The sequence below is a fragment of the Poecilia reticulata genome, chromosome 20 (assembly GCF_904066995.2).
Source record: "Poecilia reticulata chromosome 20, P_reticulata-male-v2, whole genome shotgun sequence".
Classification (NCBI taxonomy): domain Eukaryota; kingdom Metazoa; phylum Chordata; class Actinopteri; order Cyprinodontiformes; family Poeciliidae; genus Poecilia; species Poecilia reticulata.
The window spans coordinates 20,846,165-20,863,397 of record NC_088849.1 but is presented as its reverse complement, the minus strand read 5'-3'; the positions used below and the strand labels follow the sequence as shown (position 1 = coordinate 20,863,397).

The following is a 17,233-nucleotide window of genomic DNA, read 5'->3' as shown; positions in this document are numbered from 1 at the left end:
GCAACTCACATTTCACACATGATTTCACATTTCCCTCCACATTTCTTGAAGAACACTTGTGTTTGCTTGAACAATTCCCATTAATAGCTCCGCAGATTGTTTTTGCTGTGGATTGGACAGCCATAATGTGTAGGAAGCCACTTCATAAACCAGCTTCACGCTGTTTCACAGGTCATATAGCTTTGGAGACGTGAGACTTTGCGTGGCCTCGTGCCAGGGGATTCGTTGAAAAACGTAGCATTGTACCAGGGGGAGCAACTTTACACACTCTTAACAGAAATTAAAGACATATAAAGTAACATAAGTAACCAGATTCGTTGAAGCCCAACATTATTTTACTACATCTAGCTAATTATGTAGTCAAATGTTTAAACACATCTGACTTAAAGAGGATTTTTATCATGGAAAAATCAAAAGAAGTCCTCCAAGATATCAGCGGAGGAAATTCAGATCTCCACAAGTCTGGATTAACCATGGATGCAATTTGCAAATGTCTCAAGGTGACAATTTCATCTGTTGAAACAATTGCACGCTACTATAAACAGTGTGAGAATGTCTAACCATCATAATGTTCATTCTGAGTCCCACAGTGATGTGTTTTGGGGTAAATCGTGTGTATCAACACCAGAACAAAAGCAAAAGACCGGTGAGAGAACATCGTCTACAGCAGGGGTCCCCAAACTTTTTCCTGTGAGGGCCACATAACTTTTCCCTTCTCTGGTGGGGGGCCGGAGTCAGTTTGTAACAGAAGAAGTGTTACACGTTTATCACCTGCGCTGCCGGAAATTGTTGTGCGTTACTCGATTGATTTTTACCCAAAAACCGTTAGTGAAAATGTCACTGGGACTGACTAGTATATATTCCATTGAGGGAAAGTATCTTTAAACTTTCACATAAATGCTCGTTTTGAAGTATACTTACAGGCATTGCTTGGAAGAATTCGACCTGGAATGCGGCGTTCATAACAAACACGTGTGTTCATCTGCTCTACCGCTAGCAAACAACCGTACTGATTAATTAACATAAAAGTCAAGCAGTTCCCCAAAAGTCCAACAGATGGCAGCAATGCGCCATGCAAAACAAAACACCCACAGTTTACAGGACACACTTCCTGCTAAAGAGCCCCCTGGTGGTTGAAGAAAAATCCACATATAAACCGGAAAACACAATATATGAAAAAAAATCTGAATGCTCTCTGATATTGTTCAGGGGGCCGGACCAAATGTGGAGGCGGTCCGGATCCAGCCCGCGGGCCATAGTTTGGGGACCACTGGTCTACAGTGAAACGATTTCTGTACTAGGGCTGAAAGGCCGCTCAGCGAGAAAGAAGCCAGGCGAAAGTCTGGAAACACAGAGGAGGCACGTCATGATGGTCTGATGATTGGACAGAGACTCAAATGTTTGGCCATAGTGACCGTTGCTAAAGGTGGAGGAAAGATTTGAAACGTGCAAACCTGTGAACTTCCTCCCTACTACGAAATATAATATCAGGCTGTGCAGGAGGGACTGGTGCACTTCACACAAAAGATTACATCATGAGGAAAAAAACATGATGTAAAAATATTAAAACATCTCAAGACATCAAGCACACAACAAAGACACAAAGGTGTCTGTCAAATGGACAATTACCCTAAAACACGATTAGCTGCGAAGTAGCTTAAGGACAATAAGGTTAATATTTCAAAGTGGCGCTGGTTATGTCAAGAGGAATGAGTCAAAAGTCCCGCTGTAGAAAAGGGATGTCCAATTCTTCTCCTTCAGAGCTGATGTCCTGCAAGACCGACACACCTGAATCTTTACCTCATCATACACTCGGGTTCTCCAGAGTTCTGCTAATTACCTAATTATGTAATTTCGGTGTCTCGACAAAGTGTCAAGATGCTGCCTGTTGATGATTGGAGTTTGACGCCTTTGTTTTTAGATACACAGAACGTTTTTTTTAAGGGTTTGCCGTTTGTGGAAGCTTTTCTCCCCTCCCCAACAGATTTGTTTGATTTCCAGTTGACTTTTCCATGATATTTAAGGAGTGCCAGGTCTTCATAGCTCCTGGAGAGCCAGGTTAACTTTTAAAGTGACTTACATTGACCTTACACTTCAAAGGTAAAGTCTAAAGGTAGGCTGAGATTGACATTTCTGAGTAATATCTGCTTGTGCGTGATTTGCGAGCCCTTTGTCTTCCTGTATGGAGTTAATGGAGATGTCAGTGAGAAGTTAGAGCCTGACCTCGTGTGAAATAACGCATTCTGCGAAGCAAATTTAGCAGATCGTCCTCTGCAAAAAAAAAAGATTTGAAGAGATTCTGACCTTTTCGTCAACGTGTGACGGCTTGAGTAACCGGTGGTTATCTCCGCCGCCATGTGAGGTAAAGGTTGGTGCTGGATAACCTTTTAGAAGTGTCACCTTGCTGCTGACCTGGCGGATCTGACGCACAGCGCCAAGAGACGAAAGGCGGCCCTTTTGACACGCCATCATTCCTGATTGGCTCTGACGGCTAAGAGAACGTCAAGCCGGTCCAAGATCTCTGTCTGTGACACACTTCCTTTAAAACCCAGCCACTCATTAGAGGAGATTAACACCCCGTAATGCAGTCCCGTTAATGGCTGGTGTTGCACGCCAGCTGTAATAATACGCATCATACTGTAATTACTGACACCATAACGGGGTTTGGCTGTGCATGCATGCATGCGGAAGACTGCACCTTCATTGTTTCCTCGCCTCTACTTTTAGATTCTGCGTTTTAATTGAAATGAAATAAATAAATAAGGACAGAAGTGAACGCGGCACCGCGAGGGAAATTGCTTGGAAAGAAAAACAAGAATGCATTTCCTCTGTTCCCTCTCTCTAAACACACACAGACACGCAAAAAGAAAACAAGGTTTGACCCGGAGCCATGAAGCTCCCATTATTTCAGCTTACTCACCCCGTCAAGGAGCCACTGGCTCCAAGACGCTCTCTCGTATTATGGATCTCAAAGGTTTATTCAAGGTCAGCATGTTTATTTCTCAATAAATGACCCTGGACTCCTAATTATTTTCTCCTTCCACATTTCAGCATCAACCAACCCACAACACGGTACTTCTTTTTGTCATTGGGTTGCTCAAGATAGTACTGAGTTAGCAAACTGCAATAAGCCTGACAAGGTCGAGCCAGATGTGTTGGAGACAGGAAACTGCTCCGCCACGATTAAACCACAATGACGGGGATTAGTACGCAGCGTCTCCGTTTTCAGAAACCAAAGCATTCAGATTCATGGGTTATTGCTCGAGGATGAGAAGTTCAACTCATTCTTTACTCTTTCATGAAATATATGACATTTTGTTGGGATGATGAGCTGGTGTCCATTTAGCCACCTGTCCTGCAGCACCACCCAGTGGATTAACTGGGCATGACAGTTTTTTTTTTTTCGTAGTGTTACAGACAAAAACATGCAGCGTATTTTAAACAGTACTTTATGTAATAAACAAACACAGAGTAGCACAAAATCTATACGAAAGTAGGATGTGAGTCCAAGTCCCTCTGCAACAAACGTCACTTGACAGTCAGGCGAGACACAATATTTTAGTTATTTTTGCTGAATTCATCTATGCAACCAGCACTAACTGCTAAGAAAAACAAAAAAATAAAAAATAAACAGCAATAAGAATAAACGTTTCAACAAATGAAATGTTACGCCTGATGAAGCTAACGTCACACTCTAAACAATTTCCCACAAGTTTCCAGCTGGTTGTGGGTCATAATTTTATTTTTTAAAAATGATTAAAAACCCGCCACAGTCGACTGTATTTCCTCCATCCACATAAGCTCTTTAAATTCTACTGGACACAGAGCGATGATGCCGGTCTCACTGAAGGCATCGTAAACTTTCAGCAATCCATCATCCACGCTGTATTAATCACAGACTCTGCGCTGTCCATGTTCTGAAGCAGCTTTGCTGAACAGATCCCATCAAGACATAATGGCTTTTTTATCACCAGCAATAAAATGTGTGGGGGGGGGGGAAATTGAGTAAAACAAAACAGACGCATGAAAACTCCCCATAATAACATGAAGCTTTAGTTTAAGTTGTGTTTTTTGCTGGTGGGTCTTTTAAAACAGCTAATGGCCAGTTTCCCATGTAAAAGTATTTTCCTTATTTACAAATTAATTCCCAAGAAATATAAAGTATCTTTATTTCAGAAAGTAAGCTGATTCAAAGTGGACAGACCAATCGTTATAAATCTGATGTGCATATTATGGGCAAAATAATCCGATTTAATGACTGACAAAGAGTGATATACTTCAGTTCATTTTTGATAAATATGGCCGACAAAGAATTAAAACCCCAAAATGCAGAATGCTCTGAAAAGCAGAACCAATAGAAATTGATTTTCAGTACAGGGATATTATTTGATACAAGATTTTGTGAATCGCTGCAGATTTATCTCAAGGAGGCCAAGACACAAAATGTTAATAATGGTGGCTGTTATCTCAGAATATTGGTAGAATGTTTAGTGGAAGGAAAAAGTGCAGGAGAAAGGAGTATAAATGCAACAGGGAACAATATGGGCAACATGAGGATTGGAAAATACAGAAATATTACAGGTCTATGCACTGTACATTTTATGCCCTCGGTATTTTGCTCATTTTGCATAAATTACTGCCTCACTGTGATGTGGAAGTTAATTTCACAGATTGTCTGAAGGGTTTCAGGTCCGTTAAATAATCTGGCCAATCAGGGACACACCAGGTGTTGCCTTTGGCTCTAGGCAGGTGTAAAGTCCTACTGGAAAATAACATCTTAAGCTTTTTGGCAGATGAGCTGAAAATCACCCAGCAAATAGTTGAGTTTTTCTTTCCTGTGTTAAAATTATATACTGTTGCTCTTAAATACATTTTCCGACATGATTTTGAGGTTTTATTAGCCTTTAGTCTTGATCAAAATTAAATTTTTAAACATTCTGTGTCAGAAAGTACAAATAGCATTTTTTGAATAAATTCCTGATTCCAATTTAAATTCACTTGTACATTTTTTTTTTATTACAAACTCCTTAAAAATCTGTTTACAATTTTTAAGACACAAAGAGGGTCAAATAAGAGCAAGAAGTAAATCTGAGTCACTACTTCAGCAGAGTGCAGGTCTGTGTGAAGGTGCTTGGCCCCACACTGCCCCCCTGTGGTGGGGTTCAGAACAAGACAAACAGAAATTACACACAAAAAAAAAGAAAAACTGAGACACATTGTTGGCATTTCTTTAATAAACATTTGCCAAAGGACAAGGGAGGAGGACAAATCATTTTAGTACAAAAGAAAAATTATTTCCTTTTTGAATTCTGGATCAGTTTGCTTCACTCATCGACGTTTCATTTTTTTTTTTTTTACAGTGCCGAGGATTCCCGTGGAACTCCAAGACTTCGTGATGGAAAATCGGATGTGCTGCGGTCGTACAAGTGCTACCCAGACCCAGTCCTTGAATACGCTCCCCGCTGCCGGCGCCTCATTCTTCAGCCGTCGACTTCAAGACGGAAACGACGACACCCTCGTCACCAGTCATGTTCCACGTGTGCATCCATCTCCTTTCATAGCCAAAATAGTTTCTGCCTACTTTGGTCAGTAGTGCAAAACATTAATACTACTCTGCCTGGGAAAAATTACAGAAAGGCTAAAAGGTAGAGATTAAAAATGTTTACCTGGCCTGACGCTGTACATCCCAAAAATAAAAAATAAAAGCAAAAAAAAAAAAAAAAGTAAAAGTTTAATTTAAAAGACAGCAGAATAGATTACAAAAAAATATGAAAACAGTACGAGCGAGAAAAGCTCCTGGTGTTATTCATCTGTCCTTCTGCAACATATTCCAGATTAAGGAAAAAATACAATGCTTTACACAGACTTAAGTTAATAAAACTGAGAGTGCATCTCCAGATCTGATACGGTCTAGAAAAACGGCTCCAGAATGCCGCTGCCTTCAGAAAGGCAGCCCTCGTCCTCTGATTGTTGCTGTAGAATTCACATGTGGAACAAATCCGAGGGGAAGAGGCGGCGCCCCGACTTGAGACGGGGAGCCCCAGGGTTGTCCAGGCGCCGGGATGGGAGGCGGACCCACGTCCTTCCTGGCCAGGGCGTGGTTGTACATGTGGATTGCGGCGGGGTTGGGCTGCCCCTCCACGGCCAACGGACTGTGATTGTACTCAAAGCGGTGGTCCTTGTCCCCGCTGAACAGCAGGCTGCCAGGGCCGGGGGCCGCCGCCGCTGGGGGGAAAGGCTCTGGGTGGGCTGGCGGAAGAACCCCAGCGCTGTTCGAGGACACGCCACCTGGACCGCTGAACACTTCCCTCAGGGCGTGGGGTGGCAGGCCCCCGCCCAGCATGTGGCCCATGTAGCTGTCAGCGAAACCAGCGTGAGTGAAGGGGGGAGGCTGGGGAGGAGGGTGGCTGTAGGCAGACCCCTCTGCAGAGGGAGGAAGAGGAGGGTAGTCCGGCTCTGGGGGCCGACCTCCTTCGTCTCCGCTGGCAGAGGCGATGGGGGGGGCGTGACCCAGCTTAGGCTCGGGAGGCGGCTGGCGGTAGTCCAAATCGGCGTGTGGGGGGGGCTCCGGAGGCTCGGGAGGGCGCTGGTCCGGGGGCAGGATGGACATGCCCCCAACCTCAGACACTGAGGGGAAAAAAATCATGATCAGAAACATCCGATTTATTTATTTTGATTTAAAACCGGCTGATTGTTTACAGAGTCGTGAGGAACAGGAAAGTTGAGAGAAAGGAAAAACTGAGCTTCCCTCTACCAAGAGAGTACAGAAAGTGGCAATTAAAGCCACCTGGACTTCCACTGAGCCACAGCATCATTTCCTTCATGCCCAAATGACTGATGAAGGAATTCATGCAGAAGCCCAGACTAACTACTGAATTATACCTGAATAGTACACAGACGAAGTGGCATTTCTGTATTGTGCATGACAAACATTTATTCTACAGGAACAAGAGCAAAAAAAATATGCTTCTATAAGTCATGTCAGGACACAGTGAGTTTTATCAAATTTATATTTAAGTAACACAGTGCAGCTTTAATGCCAACTTTGTCATCTGTAATGTCTGTCTGTGGCTGCTGGACTTTCTGGTTCTGGCTTTAATGGAGTGCTGCTCTGCTCTCTCACCTGGAGAAACAGGGCTGGGTTCTGGAGGCGGCTTGACCTCTGGAGGTGGAAGCGCTGGAGGCGGGGCGGCGGCGCTGCTGCTCTCCGCTCCTTCCCCGCTGTCGGCCGCTTCCTGCCTCTGAGCCTGCTGAGCCTGCAGCAGCTGGGCCAGCAGCATGGTCACGGCCGTGTGGGTGGCGGCCGCGGCTTCGCCCTCAGGAATAACCGGCGGGGCGGACATGGGGGGCGAAGGAGGCTTGGGCATGGGGGGGGTACGCGGGACTCCGGCTGGGGCGGGAGGCTGGGGGGGTTTGGCTGGAGTGGGTTGGGGTGCAGGTTCTGAAGGGTCAGAGGGAGCTAAGGCTTTAGTGAGCTGCTGAAGTGCCTCCTGGTTGACCTTTGTGCTCATGGACTGGACGAACTGGGCGGGGTTGATTGCACTCTTGGGCTGACCAAATATGTTCAAGAGGACGGCCAGCTGCTCCTGGGTGAACTGGGAGTTTGGACCCTTTGGTTCTGTGGCGAGACACAAAAGAGCATCAAATGGTATTCTGATAGAAAACACATTTAGGAAAGCAGGATGTCCAGGAAAAACCCGCAGATCAAAAGTATTCATATATCTTTATTTTAAAATCACTTTGATTCCACTATATTAAGTTCCATCCATCAACTACAATGGAGTATTACAACCAGGATAAGAAAAAAATATCAATTATGAGGAAAAAGGAAAACTTCTGTCATCTGGTTGAAATGAATTTTATGTATTTGGGGGCATTAGAGTAAAGTGAGTCAAATTCCAGATTTCCATTTGTAAAGCTGTTGAAAACCGTGTAAGATTATACTTCCTCACATAATGCACTGTGTAGTTAAGACTATAAAATCCCAGTAAAAAAAAAACACTGAAGCTTGTGGTTGGAACATGTAAAGCATGAAAATGAGGCTGAATTTTCTGGAGCCTGGGTCAACTCCCAGGAGGGTTCTATGGGTTAACTCCATCAGGCAAATTACAGAACAGCAAACGTAGCTAAACTGACCCAGAAGTGCAGAAGCAGCTGCATTCTGCGCCTTGACGCCCCCCGGAGCGGTGAAGCCCTGCGGCGTGTTGCTGCGGCTGTCATCGAGGCCCAGCTCCTTGCGGGGGGCCTTGGGGGCCACCAGCTCCTCTGGCATCTGCTTCTGCCGGCGACGCTTCTTACTCCACAGCTCGTGACAGTCCTGCCAAAGGGGAAGGCTGCAGAGACAGAAAAGTGTCAACGATCCGATGACGCTAAAAACAATCGGCGCGTGGGAACGACGTGGACGGCGAGGCGTACTCTGGAGGAGGCATCTTGTCCGGATCCACGTCTTTGAGGAACTCGCTGCCCAGGGCTTGTTCAGCTGTGCAGCGCTTGCTGGGGTCCAGGTTCAGCATGTGGTCGAAGAGATCCAGCGCGGACGGGGGGATGCTGAGCGGCAAAACAGAACAGCTGGAGAGCAGCTCCCAGGGATATGCAACGATGCTTCAGGTTCAACTTACAAAGCAAACTCCTCCCTCAGGCGTCTCCTGTACTGCTTCTTTGGCTTCATGGTGTTGAAGAAGGGAAGCTTTATGACATCTGGCCAAACAGCAGGACAGGGGCTGCCGCAGATCCGGCTACATGGACAACATTTATTCATTTATTTATTGCAGCAAAAGTGCAGTGAGATGGAAATGTAACTGACAATAAACTACAGCTAAACTCTGTCCTTTTCCCCATCATGAAGAAACAACAGTGTTCCTTTTACGTTCAATCAAAAAAAAAAAAAAAAGCCACAAAACTCACCACCTCTAATCACTGAATTTAACTGAAACAAGTCAAACTGTAACTTTTGTTATTCTCTTTATAAAGTCCTGGTAAAAACCAGCACCCTCGCTGCTGTGTGACACCTACGTTCTTCTTCTGCTGACGCGGGACTCTTTGGAGGTCTAAACTGTTCATACAGAAGTCTGATTGCGTCATTCAGTAGAATTAAAAGTTTTCATTTAACTATTAATTTACCAGGAAGTCCCTCATGATGAAATCTCTTTCTCGAAGGAAACTTGGCCAAGAGATAAGGTGCACCGGTGTATGGTATTCAAATCCATAAATAAAAAGGTACAAATTAAACATAAGTACACACAACATTAAAAAACTACCAAAAATAGAACATGGAATTAAGACTTCTTAGAATGATTTGAAAGAGAACAGCGTTTACGCTCGTTGGTTAGAAAATTTTAAGAAGAGTTTCCTGGAAACGCAGCCTGAAACCTGCAGGGCGGTGCTGCTGCTCTAAGAAGTGCTAAACTTATCAGGCCATTTCAAAGTAATTTTAAGTCCGTCGTTCAACAATGAGGAAGGAAAACAGAGAAGCGCCTGCCAAATCCCAACCTGTGGTTCAAACTTCTGCAATAATTACTAAAGTGTTAATAAAAGCATCATGCTTGGAGAAAACAGCTGACTGTAGATATTAGCTTCCATCGTGACATCAAGATTGTTTCCACTGTGCGTATTAATGCATATTAAGATATATTTAGTGAAATGACCATTTCATGAATACAAGTTGACTTACCTGATCAGTTCTAACTGTGCAAGCTCCTGGTTAGCTTGAAAGATTGGTTTCTTTGTGAAGAGTTCACCCAGAATGCATCTGTAATAAACAGAAGAGCTCATCAAACATGAACATATAAACACGTAAGCTATAAGAAACGTGTCAAGTAAAAAAGGACGGTCACCTACCCGCAGCTCCACACGTCAATAGCCGGAGTGTAGCGCTCTTCCCCCAACAGCAGCTCCGGCGGGCGGTACCACAGTGTGATCACTTTATTGGTGTATGGCCGACTGGAGAAGCAGGTGTGTTCATTACTGACATAATCAAGCTAAAAAGCTGGACTAATAAAATTAGACTCAAAATCAAAACGCTTGCGCCAAGAACACAAGACTCACCTCTCTTCAGAGTTGTAGAGTCGAGCGAGTCCGAAGTCTGCCAGCTTGATTTGACCCCTGATTAAAGCGAGGAAAACATTGATTAATGACTGTTGGGGAGGGAAAACCTTCACTAAACAGAGGCTTGTTCTGTCTCTGTCTCACTTGTTATTGAGGAGTATGTTGGAGCACTTGATGTCTCTGTGAAGAAAGTTCTTCTTGTGGCAGTAATCCAGGCCCTCCAGCAGCTGCCGCATGAAGGACTTTATGTGGTTCTCGTTGAAATGGACCAGACCGGACTCCAGAAGACCCATCAGGTCGTGGTCCATGTACTCAAATACAAGGTAAAAAGCGCCTGGGACGAGAACGAAGGAAGCTTCAGTCAGCACAGAGACTGAAAACAGTCTCCAGACATGAGTGACTGGAGAAACCTTGTTACCTTTATCATTCTTGAAGTCCAGAGCATCCTCCTTGTCAGTGACGATCTCCTTCATGTTTATGATGCTCTTGTGATTGAGCTGTCGCAGAATTTTAATCTCTCTAATGGCCGTGATTGGGAAGCCCTCTTTTTCATTGTCCAGTCGAACTTTCTTCAAAGCCACCATCTCACCTGGAGGACAGAAGTCAAGAGAAGCTGATGTGTTTGACAGGGTTACCTGGTGGCTAAAAACTTAATGGTTCCCTAACAATCTTGTCATTACAAACTTCTTCAACTTTCAAGAGTTTTCTATCATTTTTAAAGCCAGGATGGACAAATGGACAAGCGGTTGGACGGGTGGATAGACAAATGGTTGGAATGGCAAATAGATGGCCTGAACTTTTAAGTCCAGACTAGAAAACACTCCAGACTTTGCCAGACTGTGCTGGAATGTTGATCCTTCCAGATTAAAACACTTGTGTTGATGTGAATTCTCACCAGTGTCTTTATCTTTAGCCTTGTACACTTGACCGTAGGTCCCTTCTCCCGTTATTCCAATGATCTCAAACTTGTCCACACAACGTTTTCCCCAATACATCTCTGTTTCTTTAATTTCACCATGTCTTGGGCCACAGATTCTGGGGAACCACAGAAAAACATTTATAAAAGATTAAGAATAAACACGCATATTGTAGAATACAGTAAAAAAAAGACTGTCATGAACTGTTTGAGCAAACCTTGGTCTTCGACGAAGCGTTTGGGACTTTTTGTCCTCAAGTGGGCTGCGTGGGGAAGACGTGCCACAAAGAAGCTCGGGGGGAAGAGGTAAGTCGGTCAGGAGCTGGCGGGACTTCTTCTCCAATTTCTTCTTTGTTGAGGCGTCCTTTAAGCTGAAGATAAAACCAGGAAGTGCTTGAGCAAATCTGAGTGACGTCATAAAAACCTAAAGAAGTACTCAAACAGCACAAAGTAAACCCAAACCTTTCTCCTTTATCAAAGTTCTCAACGACAGGGGGCAACGGTAGCGCTGGCAGTGTGGAAATAATCGGAGCGGTGGATCGCTCCTTGTCTTTGCTCGGTCCAGATGTTGCCACTTTCCTTTTGTCCCGGTGTATCGAATCATCTCTGCCCTTCCCGTCTCTGTCCTTACTGGTCTGGCGTTCTGTGGTCTTCTTGGACAATTTGTCTGCAGGGGACTGCGGCTGGCTGGACTGCGGAGTTCTGGGTCCCTTCTCTGGTGGAGGTGGAGAGGGAGGACGTCCCTTCCTGGAGGTGTGGTTAGACTTGGGGCTCGGCTGAGGAGCCGAGGAAGAACCTTTGGTCGGAGTAGATGTGTTGCTCGAGTTCTTGGCCTTGGCGGCAGCCTCTGCCGCTTTCGCCTTTTTCTGCTTGCTGAGCTCGGCGGCGAGGCTGCTTTTGAACGTGAGCGTGCTCGGCGAGAGGCTGGAGTGGCGGCTGCGGGAACGAGAGTGCCGGTGGCGGCTGTGAGAGCGTGAATGCCTTGAGGTTGAATATGGACTTCTGCTACGTGACTTAGCAGGTCGTCTGGAAGAGTAACAAGAAAGATATTTAGACTTCTGAATTTGTCTAAACTGGATGCTTATCATTTCACCCATTTACTGTGCTTTTATTGTTCTTTCACACCCACGTGTTGGTACAAAAAGAAGCTATGCCACAGACTGTTTCGCATTGCTCATGCTTCCCTTCGTAAACATTTAAGTGCCAGAGCCAGGAAATACAGCAGAAGCACCTCATTTAAACAAGAAACATTTTTTGTTCAAGCAAAGTAAAAATCTAATTATGACAAGTTTTATATCTTATTAAATCCAAAATAGGTTTTCATTTCAACAAGAAAGGTCGTAACAGTAAAACAGCAACTCTTCGTGGGATGTTTGGGTGTTGTCTTGAAGAAGCCGATGTTTTAGGAAGCCATATTCTGTCAGGAGAATGTATTTTCTTTTGTTAAAATTAAAAATGTTCTCGTTTAAAATAGCTTTCTGTCCCTTTATAACAAGAATGCTTTTTGGTTTCAACGAGATCACGCTCCTGAATTCAGTTTGTAGCTCTGGCAGTTAAACACCTCCGTACCTTCGTACCCACCTTGAGGACATTCCGGTCCTGTTTTGAAAACCTAAAGTAACTTTCCATTACCTACTAGGCAATATGGTAGGAGGATGTTCAGCTTTGATTTGATTTAAGATAGTCACAAATTGGCCTAATCAAGGATTAAAACACAATTTATAATAATTATGTGCATTTAGAGCCTTTTTATGATTACAAATTACCCCATTACCAAAAGTAATAAAATGGTGCACTATATTTAAGTGCATGGGTAAAAAAATTGAGGTTTGTTGGAACAAAATGTTAATGTGTCTGAAAACAAACTAATTTGCGAAAGGTCGGATTGACCCGACTTAAATCTGAATGACTTATATTCTGACAATTGTCCCATAAACACACAGAACCTGCTCAGGTAAGTTATTCTAATCTTCCCCACATGTCTGTAAAAACAAACAGCGTCTAACAATAATTTTTCCTTTCAAATTCTAAAAGTGAGTCAAAAACAAGACACACAGGTAATGCTGTACAGGATGATGCAGAGTATTAAAAGCAACGTCAATATTTTAATGACTGTGCTAACGCAGATAAAAGTGTACGAACAAAACAACATAAAGATAATAGGAACGTCCATTTGTATTCTTCATTAGTACAAATAGACTTGTTAATAAGGTCAGTATTAGCCGTCTTCCTGATGTTTTCCATCTCTTTCCTCCACCCCCATAAAAACAAGTTCAGAATATTTATTAAATGACTGTATTCTGAAACGGACCCAAGTAAAAAATATTAGTGGCTTCATAATATCACAAAAATCTCCAAACCACCAAATGTATCATTCTTAAAAGCCAGCTGACTGGCAGTTTGCAGCAATAAGTGTGGGATGGGCAGCAAGATGTGGTAACCAGCCTGTTTCTGGCTGGATTCTAATAACAAATTGTAATCCTAGATAAGCTACACTTTAGGAGCTCACCTGACATCTGGACTTGGACTCATGGACTTCCTGTAGGGGCTTCGGGATCTTCTGCGATTTCCATTGGGACTTGAGACGAACTCTCCTTGTTCGTATGGGCTATGCCTGCTGAAACTGGGCGACCTGCGCCAGTTAACTGGACTGGATGGAGATCGCTTCCTCTTGTTGCTGGAGTACGAACTAGGTGACTTTGACACACCATATGCTCCGTACACATCTAAGTCCCGACCATAATAAGTGGAGCTGGGTGAGGGTCTTTTACTTATGAAAGTTGGACTTCTTCTAGATATTACCTGGTTGAACCCACCAGGAGACTGGTAGTTGTATGAGTAAGATGGCCCATAGGGACTGTCTGCTTTAAAACCAGGACTTCTCCTGTATGCCCTGAGGTCATCCCGGTCATCTCTGTAAGCCTGTGGAGCTTCTCTGTATGCAGACGGAGGCTCTTTGTCAGACCTCGTTTTACTTTTGTGCCTCTTTGAATCTTTTTTGTCTGCGGATTGGGAGGTCAGAGATGTGGAAGTCCTTTTGCCATTCCTATCACCGCTCTTTGCAGCGTCCCTTTGATTTTTAGAGCCACTCAGGCTACCCCCACTCCTGACTTTTGAGGGGTCTCTCTCACGGCTGCGACGGACTTTCTTCCTACTTATGTCTTTCCCTGGTTTGTTCTTCACGGATGGTCCTCTTGTTATGCTGTCCTTACTAAGGCACACCGCCTCCCGGCCCTCCAGTTGACTTCTTACTGGGGATGCTGGTCCGTTAAACTCCCCCAAGTCAACATCGCTAAGTCGATCCACTGCCAGCCCGTCAGGGTGAGGGTAAAGTTTAGGAGAGGGGCTTCCAGAGAACCGCTCCGACTGGGAGCTAACGTCGTCATATTCCACTAGCGTCCGAAGTTCGAGCTCCTTATCAAAAGCGCCCTTTCGATTATTTTCTGATTTTTCTGTCGCACCGATGGGCCACAGGTTTCTGTTCTTCCCCTGCCTGCGTTTCTTCCTTCGGGCAGCCGACGAGCGCCTCTTCTCCCGGTGCCGCTCTCGCTGTGTCCCGTCGCTCCCCGGCTTACTCCGCCTGTCCTGTCTGTTAGCATGTCGCTGTTCAGAGGGGCTCCGTCCGCGACCCTCGCGAAGCACCTCTGAATTGGGCATTTATCTTTCAAATAAGTCACAGCTACCACAAAGTCCAGAATAACAGTACAGAATGTTCTTTCAAAACTATGTCCCCTTATGTGCTGCTAAACAAAACATTGGGCTAGCGGTGTAACAGGCTACTTAGCTGACGTCTCTCAATTAGGCAGCCTGTCGGCTAGCAGGATCAAAAGCTTAACGTTTCCATTGCAAAACCAGCACAACAAAGAGCTCAGACCGAGTGCGTTCCTACAAATGATGACACTTGGTGGCAAAAAAAATCCGCCACACTCAAATAATATTGTGTTGCAGAGTCATAAAACCAGTCGGTACTCAACCATTGTACTCCAGAATGGCTGTCTCCCAGATTTGATAGCCAATGCTAATCGCTTAAATCAGCTAGCTCAAGCTAGCTAACTGTTCTGGTCCACAATCGCATTCCATTGAATCGACTACAGAGGCCCAAAATTACTCCAGTTATTAAAAAGCGTATTCTTCTTTACCGCTACAGTCCACGCGATGCTTTAAATCCATCCACCAGACAGTGTTACATTGTAAAAATTAAAAATCGTCCCCTTAGAAACTTCTTCTCGTCTGCCAACACACTCCAGTGTGCAACAAGGAAGTAGATAGCCCGCTAGCAGCTTAGCTCCGCTAGCTCTCCTTTCTCCTTGCGTGGAGTTCAAGGCAAATCAGTCGGGAAAACAAAGCCATTCAAAACAAGCTGTTCTTTAAACAAATCCAGTCGGACTGATGATGCATCTCCTCACAGCATCATCCAAATACAGCAGCCACCCTGACACAGAAAGCTGCTCAGAAACACTCTGGATTCATCTCAAGATATAATAAGTTTGTGCGTAACGTGGCTAACGGTTCAGATCGTCGAGGGCCGTGCAGCGTTCGAACTACAGGCCTCGTGCGTCGACGTAAACCAATAGAGTCCGCGTGCGTAATCCAGACAAGAGCTGACGTCAACGCGAAGGGAAACCCTTGCCTTCAAAATAGAACACAGTTAACAAAAATAAAACACCTAAACGATTTTCAAAAATGACTACAAATTATTAAATCACGTTTTTGCTAACAGATTTTAATAGGTGTGACACAAATAATTTTTAAAACTCGTCCTCTGAGATTACAACTACATCTAAATTATTAAGAATATCAATGCTAGTAAAATGATCTCACCAATTCACGTCAGAAAGTAAGATGTATATAATTGCATAGTTTATTTGCCAAGGGTGATATTTTCTAAACCTTTACTTCTGAAAATTTGAGTAATTCTGTCATTAAAATTATTAATCCAAAACTCATGTTTTGTGGTTTTCGTGTAATAATAATTTTCAGAGTAACTCAATTTTGGGCCTTCATTATCTGTGAGCCACAGTCATCACAGCTGGTTGACTGAGGTCATATAATTATGTTTACTTTCAGTAGATTATGAATAGACTACAGAAAATTGCTGAAGCAGTTACAAAATAACCTGAGAACACTTTCTAGTGTGAAAAATCCAGTGGAGAATCCATACCTGTTTATTCCACAAATAATGTAGCATTTATCTCACACAATAAGACAAATAAATCAGGTAAAAGGAAAATAAATATAGAGAAGGTGAAATAACCTACTCGTTAACTTTTTTTTGTTGAAACCCTTGCTACTCATTTAGCATTTAGTCAACTGTCAGCCTTTCACATCTTCACTTAGCAATTTTTGTCCAGTTCACCTTGCGTACATTCTCATCATATCAGTTTGTAACATTTACTATTCCATTCCAAAACTTTGTCCGTCCTCTTACAAAGTAATTAATTAGTGGATTTGGACGTGTTTGCTGTCACTGTGATGCTAACAAAATTCCTTTTCATCCTTAACTTTCTGAAAGGTTATAGGTCACAACAAACTGACATTTAGAACTTGAAACCTTCCTCCAGCTCGACAAAAACCTGTTGCATGTACGGAACGTAATCCCAGAGCATAATGGTGTTTTTATGTGTCGTTCGCTCCTGTTGTCACATCAAACTTACCTTTTATAATTATGGACCAAAATGTAATGTTCAGTTCCATCAGATCATAATATAGAGCCAGGATCTTAGCAGATTTTAGCCATACCTACCACATAATTCAAATATATGGAAATATGTGACAATATATCATTAACATCGATATCGGATGATGATAGTCAATTTTTAACATATCGGTATTGTCTGGATAAGAAAAAACGATATTAATCACTGATACGCATTTGCCATCTTGTTGCTGTTTTTGTATTCGTTTCAAGGGGAAAAAACATTTGGTGCTTGTTGTGTCACATAACAGTGATAATGGTGCAAGACTGTCGGGTGTTTATCTGAGGCAGCAGAGCAATGTCAGCATTGTGGTCATTTTTTTCATTGTTGAAAGAGAAGTGAAATATATGTAATATATATATACTGCTCAAAAAAATAAAGGGAACACTTAAACAACACAATATAACGCCAAGTAAATCAAACTTCTGTGAAATCAAACTGTCCACTTAGGAAGCAACACTGATTGACCCGACGAGGGTCACCGTTGTCAATCAGTGTTGCTTCCTAAGTGGACAGTTTGATTTCACAGAAGTTTGATTTACTTGGAGTTATATTGTGTTGTTTAAGTGTTCCCTTT

General features: G+C 43.5%; 1 protein-coding gene across 1 annotated transcript; it reads right to left on the bottom strand.

Annotated features, from left to right (window-relative positions):
* Positions 1-5,214: 5,214 nt before the first annotated feature.
* Positions 5,215-15,528, bottom strand: cdk13 (cyclin dependent kinase 13). Its single transcript, XM_008396542.3, has 14 exons — positions 13,470-15,528; positions 11,423-11,986; positions 11,179-11,331; positions 10,940-11,079; positions 10,463-10,633; positions 10,189-10,378; positions 10,045-10,101; positions 9,838-9,939; positions 9,671-9,748; positions 8,619-8,735; positions 8,416-8,547; positions 8,137-8,333; positions 7,124-7,618; positions 5,215-6,627 (listed from the first exon to the last, which is right to left on the bottom strand). The coding sequence occupies exons 1-14, from the start codon at positions 14,615-14,617 to the stop codon at positions 5,942-5,944; spliced, it is 4,230 nt and encodes a 1,409-aa protein (XP_008394764.1). The 5' UTR covers positions 14,618-15,528; the 3' UTR covers positions 5,215-5,941.
* Between the last annotated feature and the right edge of the window lie 1,705 nt (positions 15,529-17,233).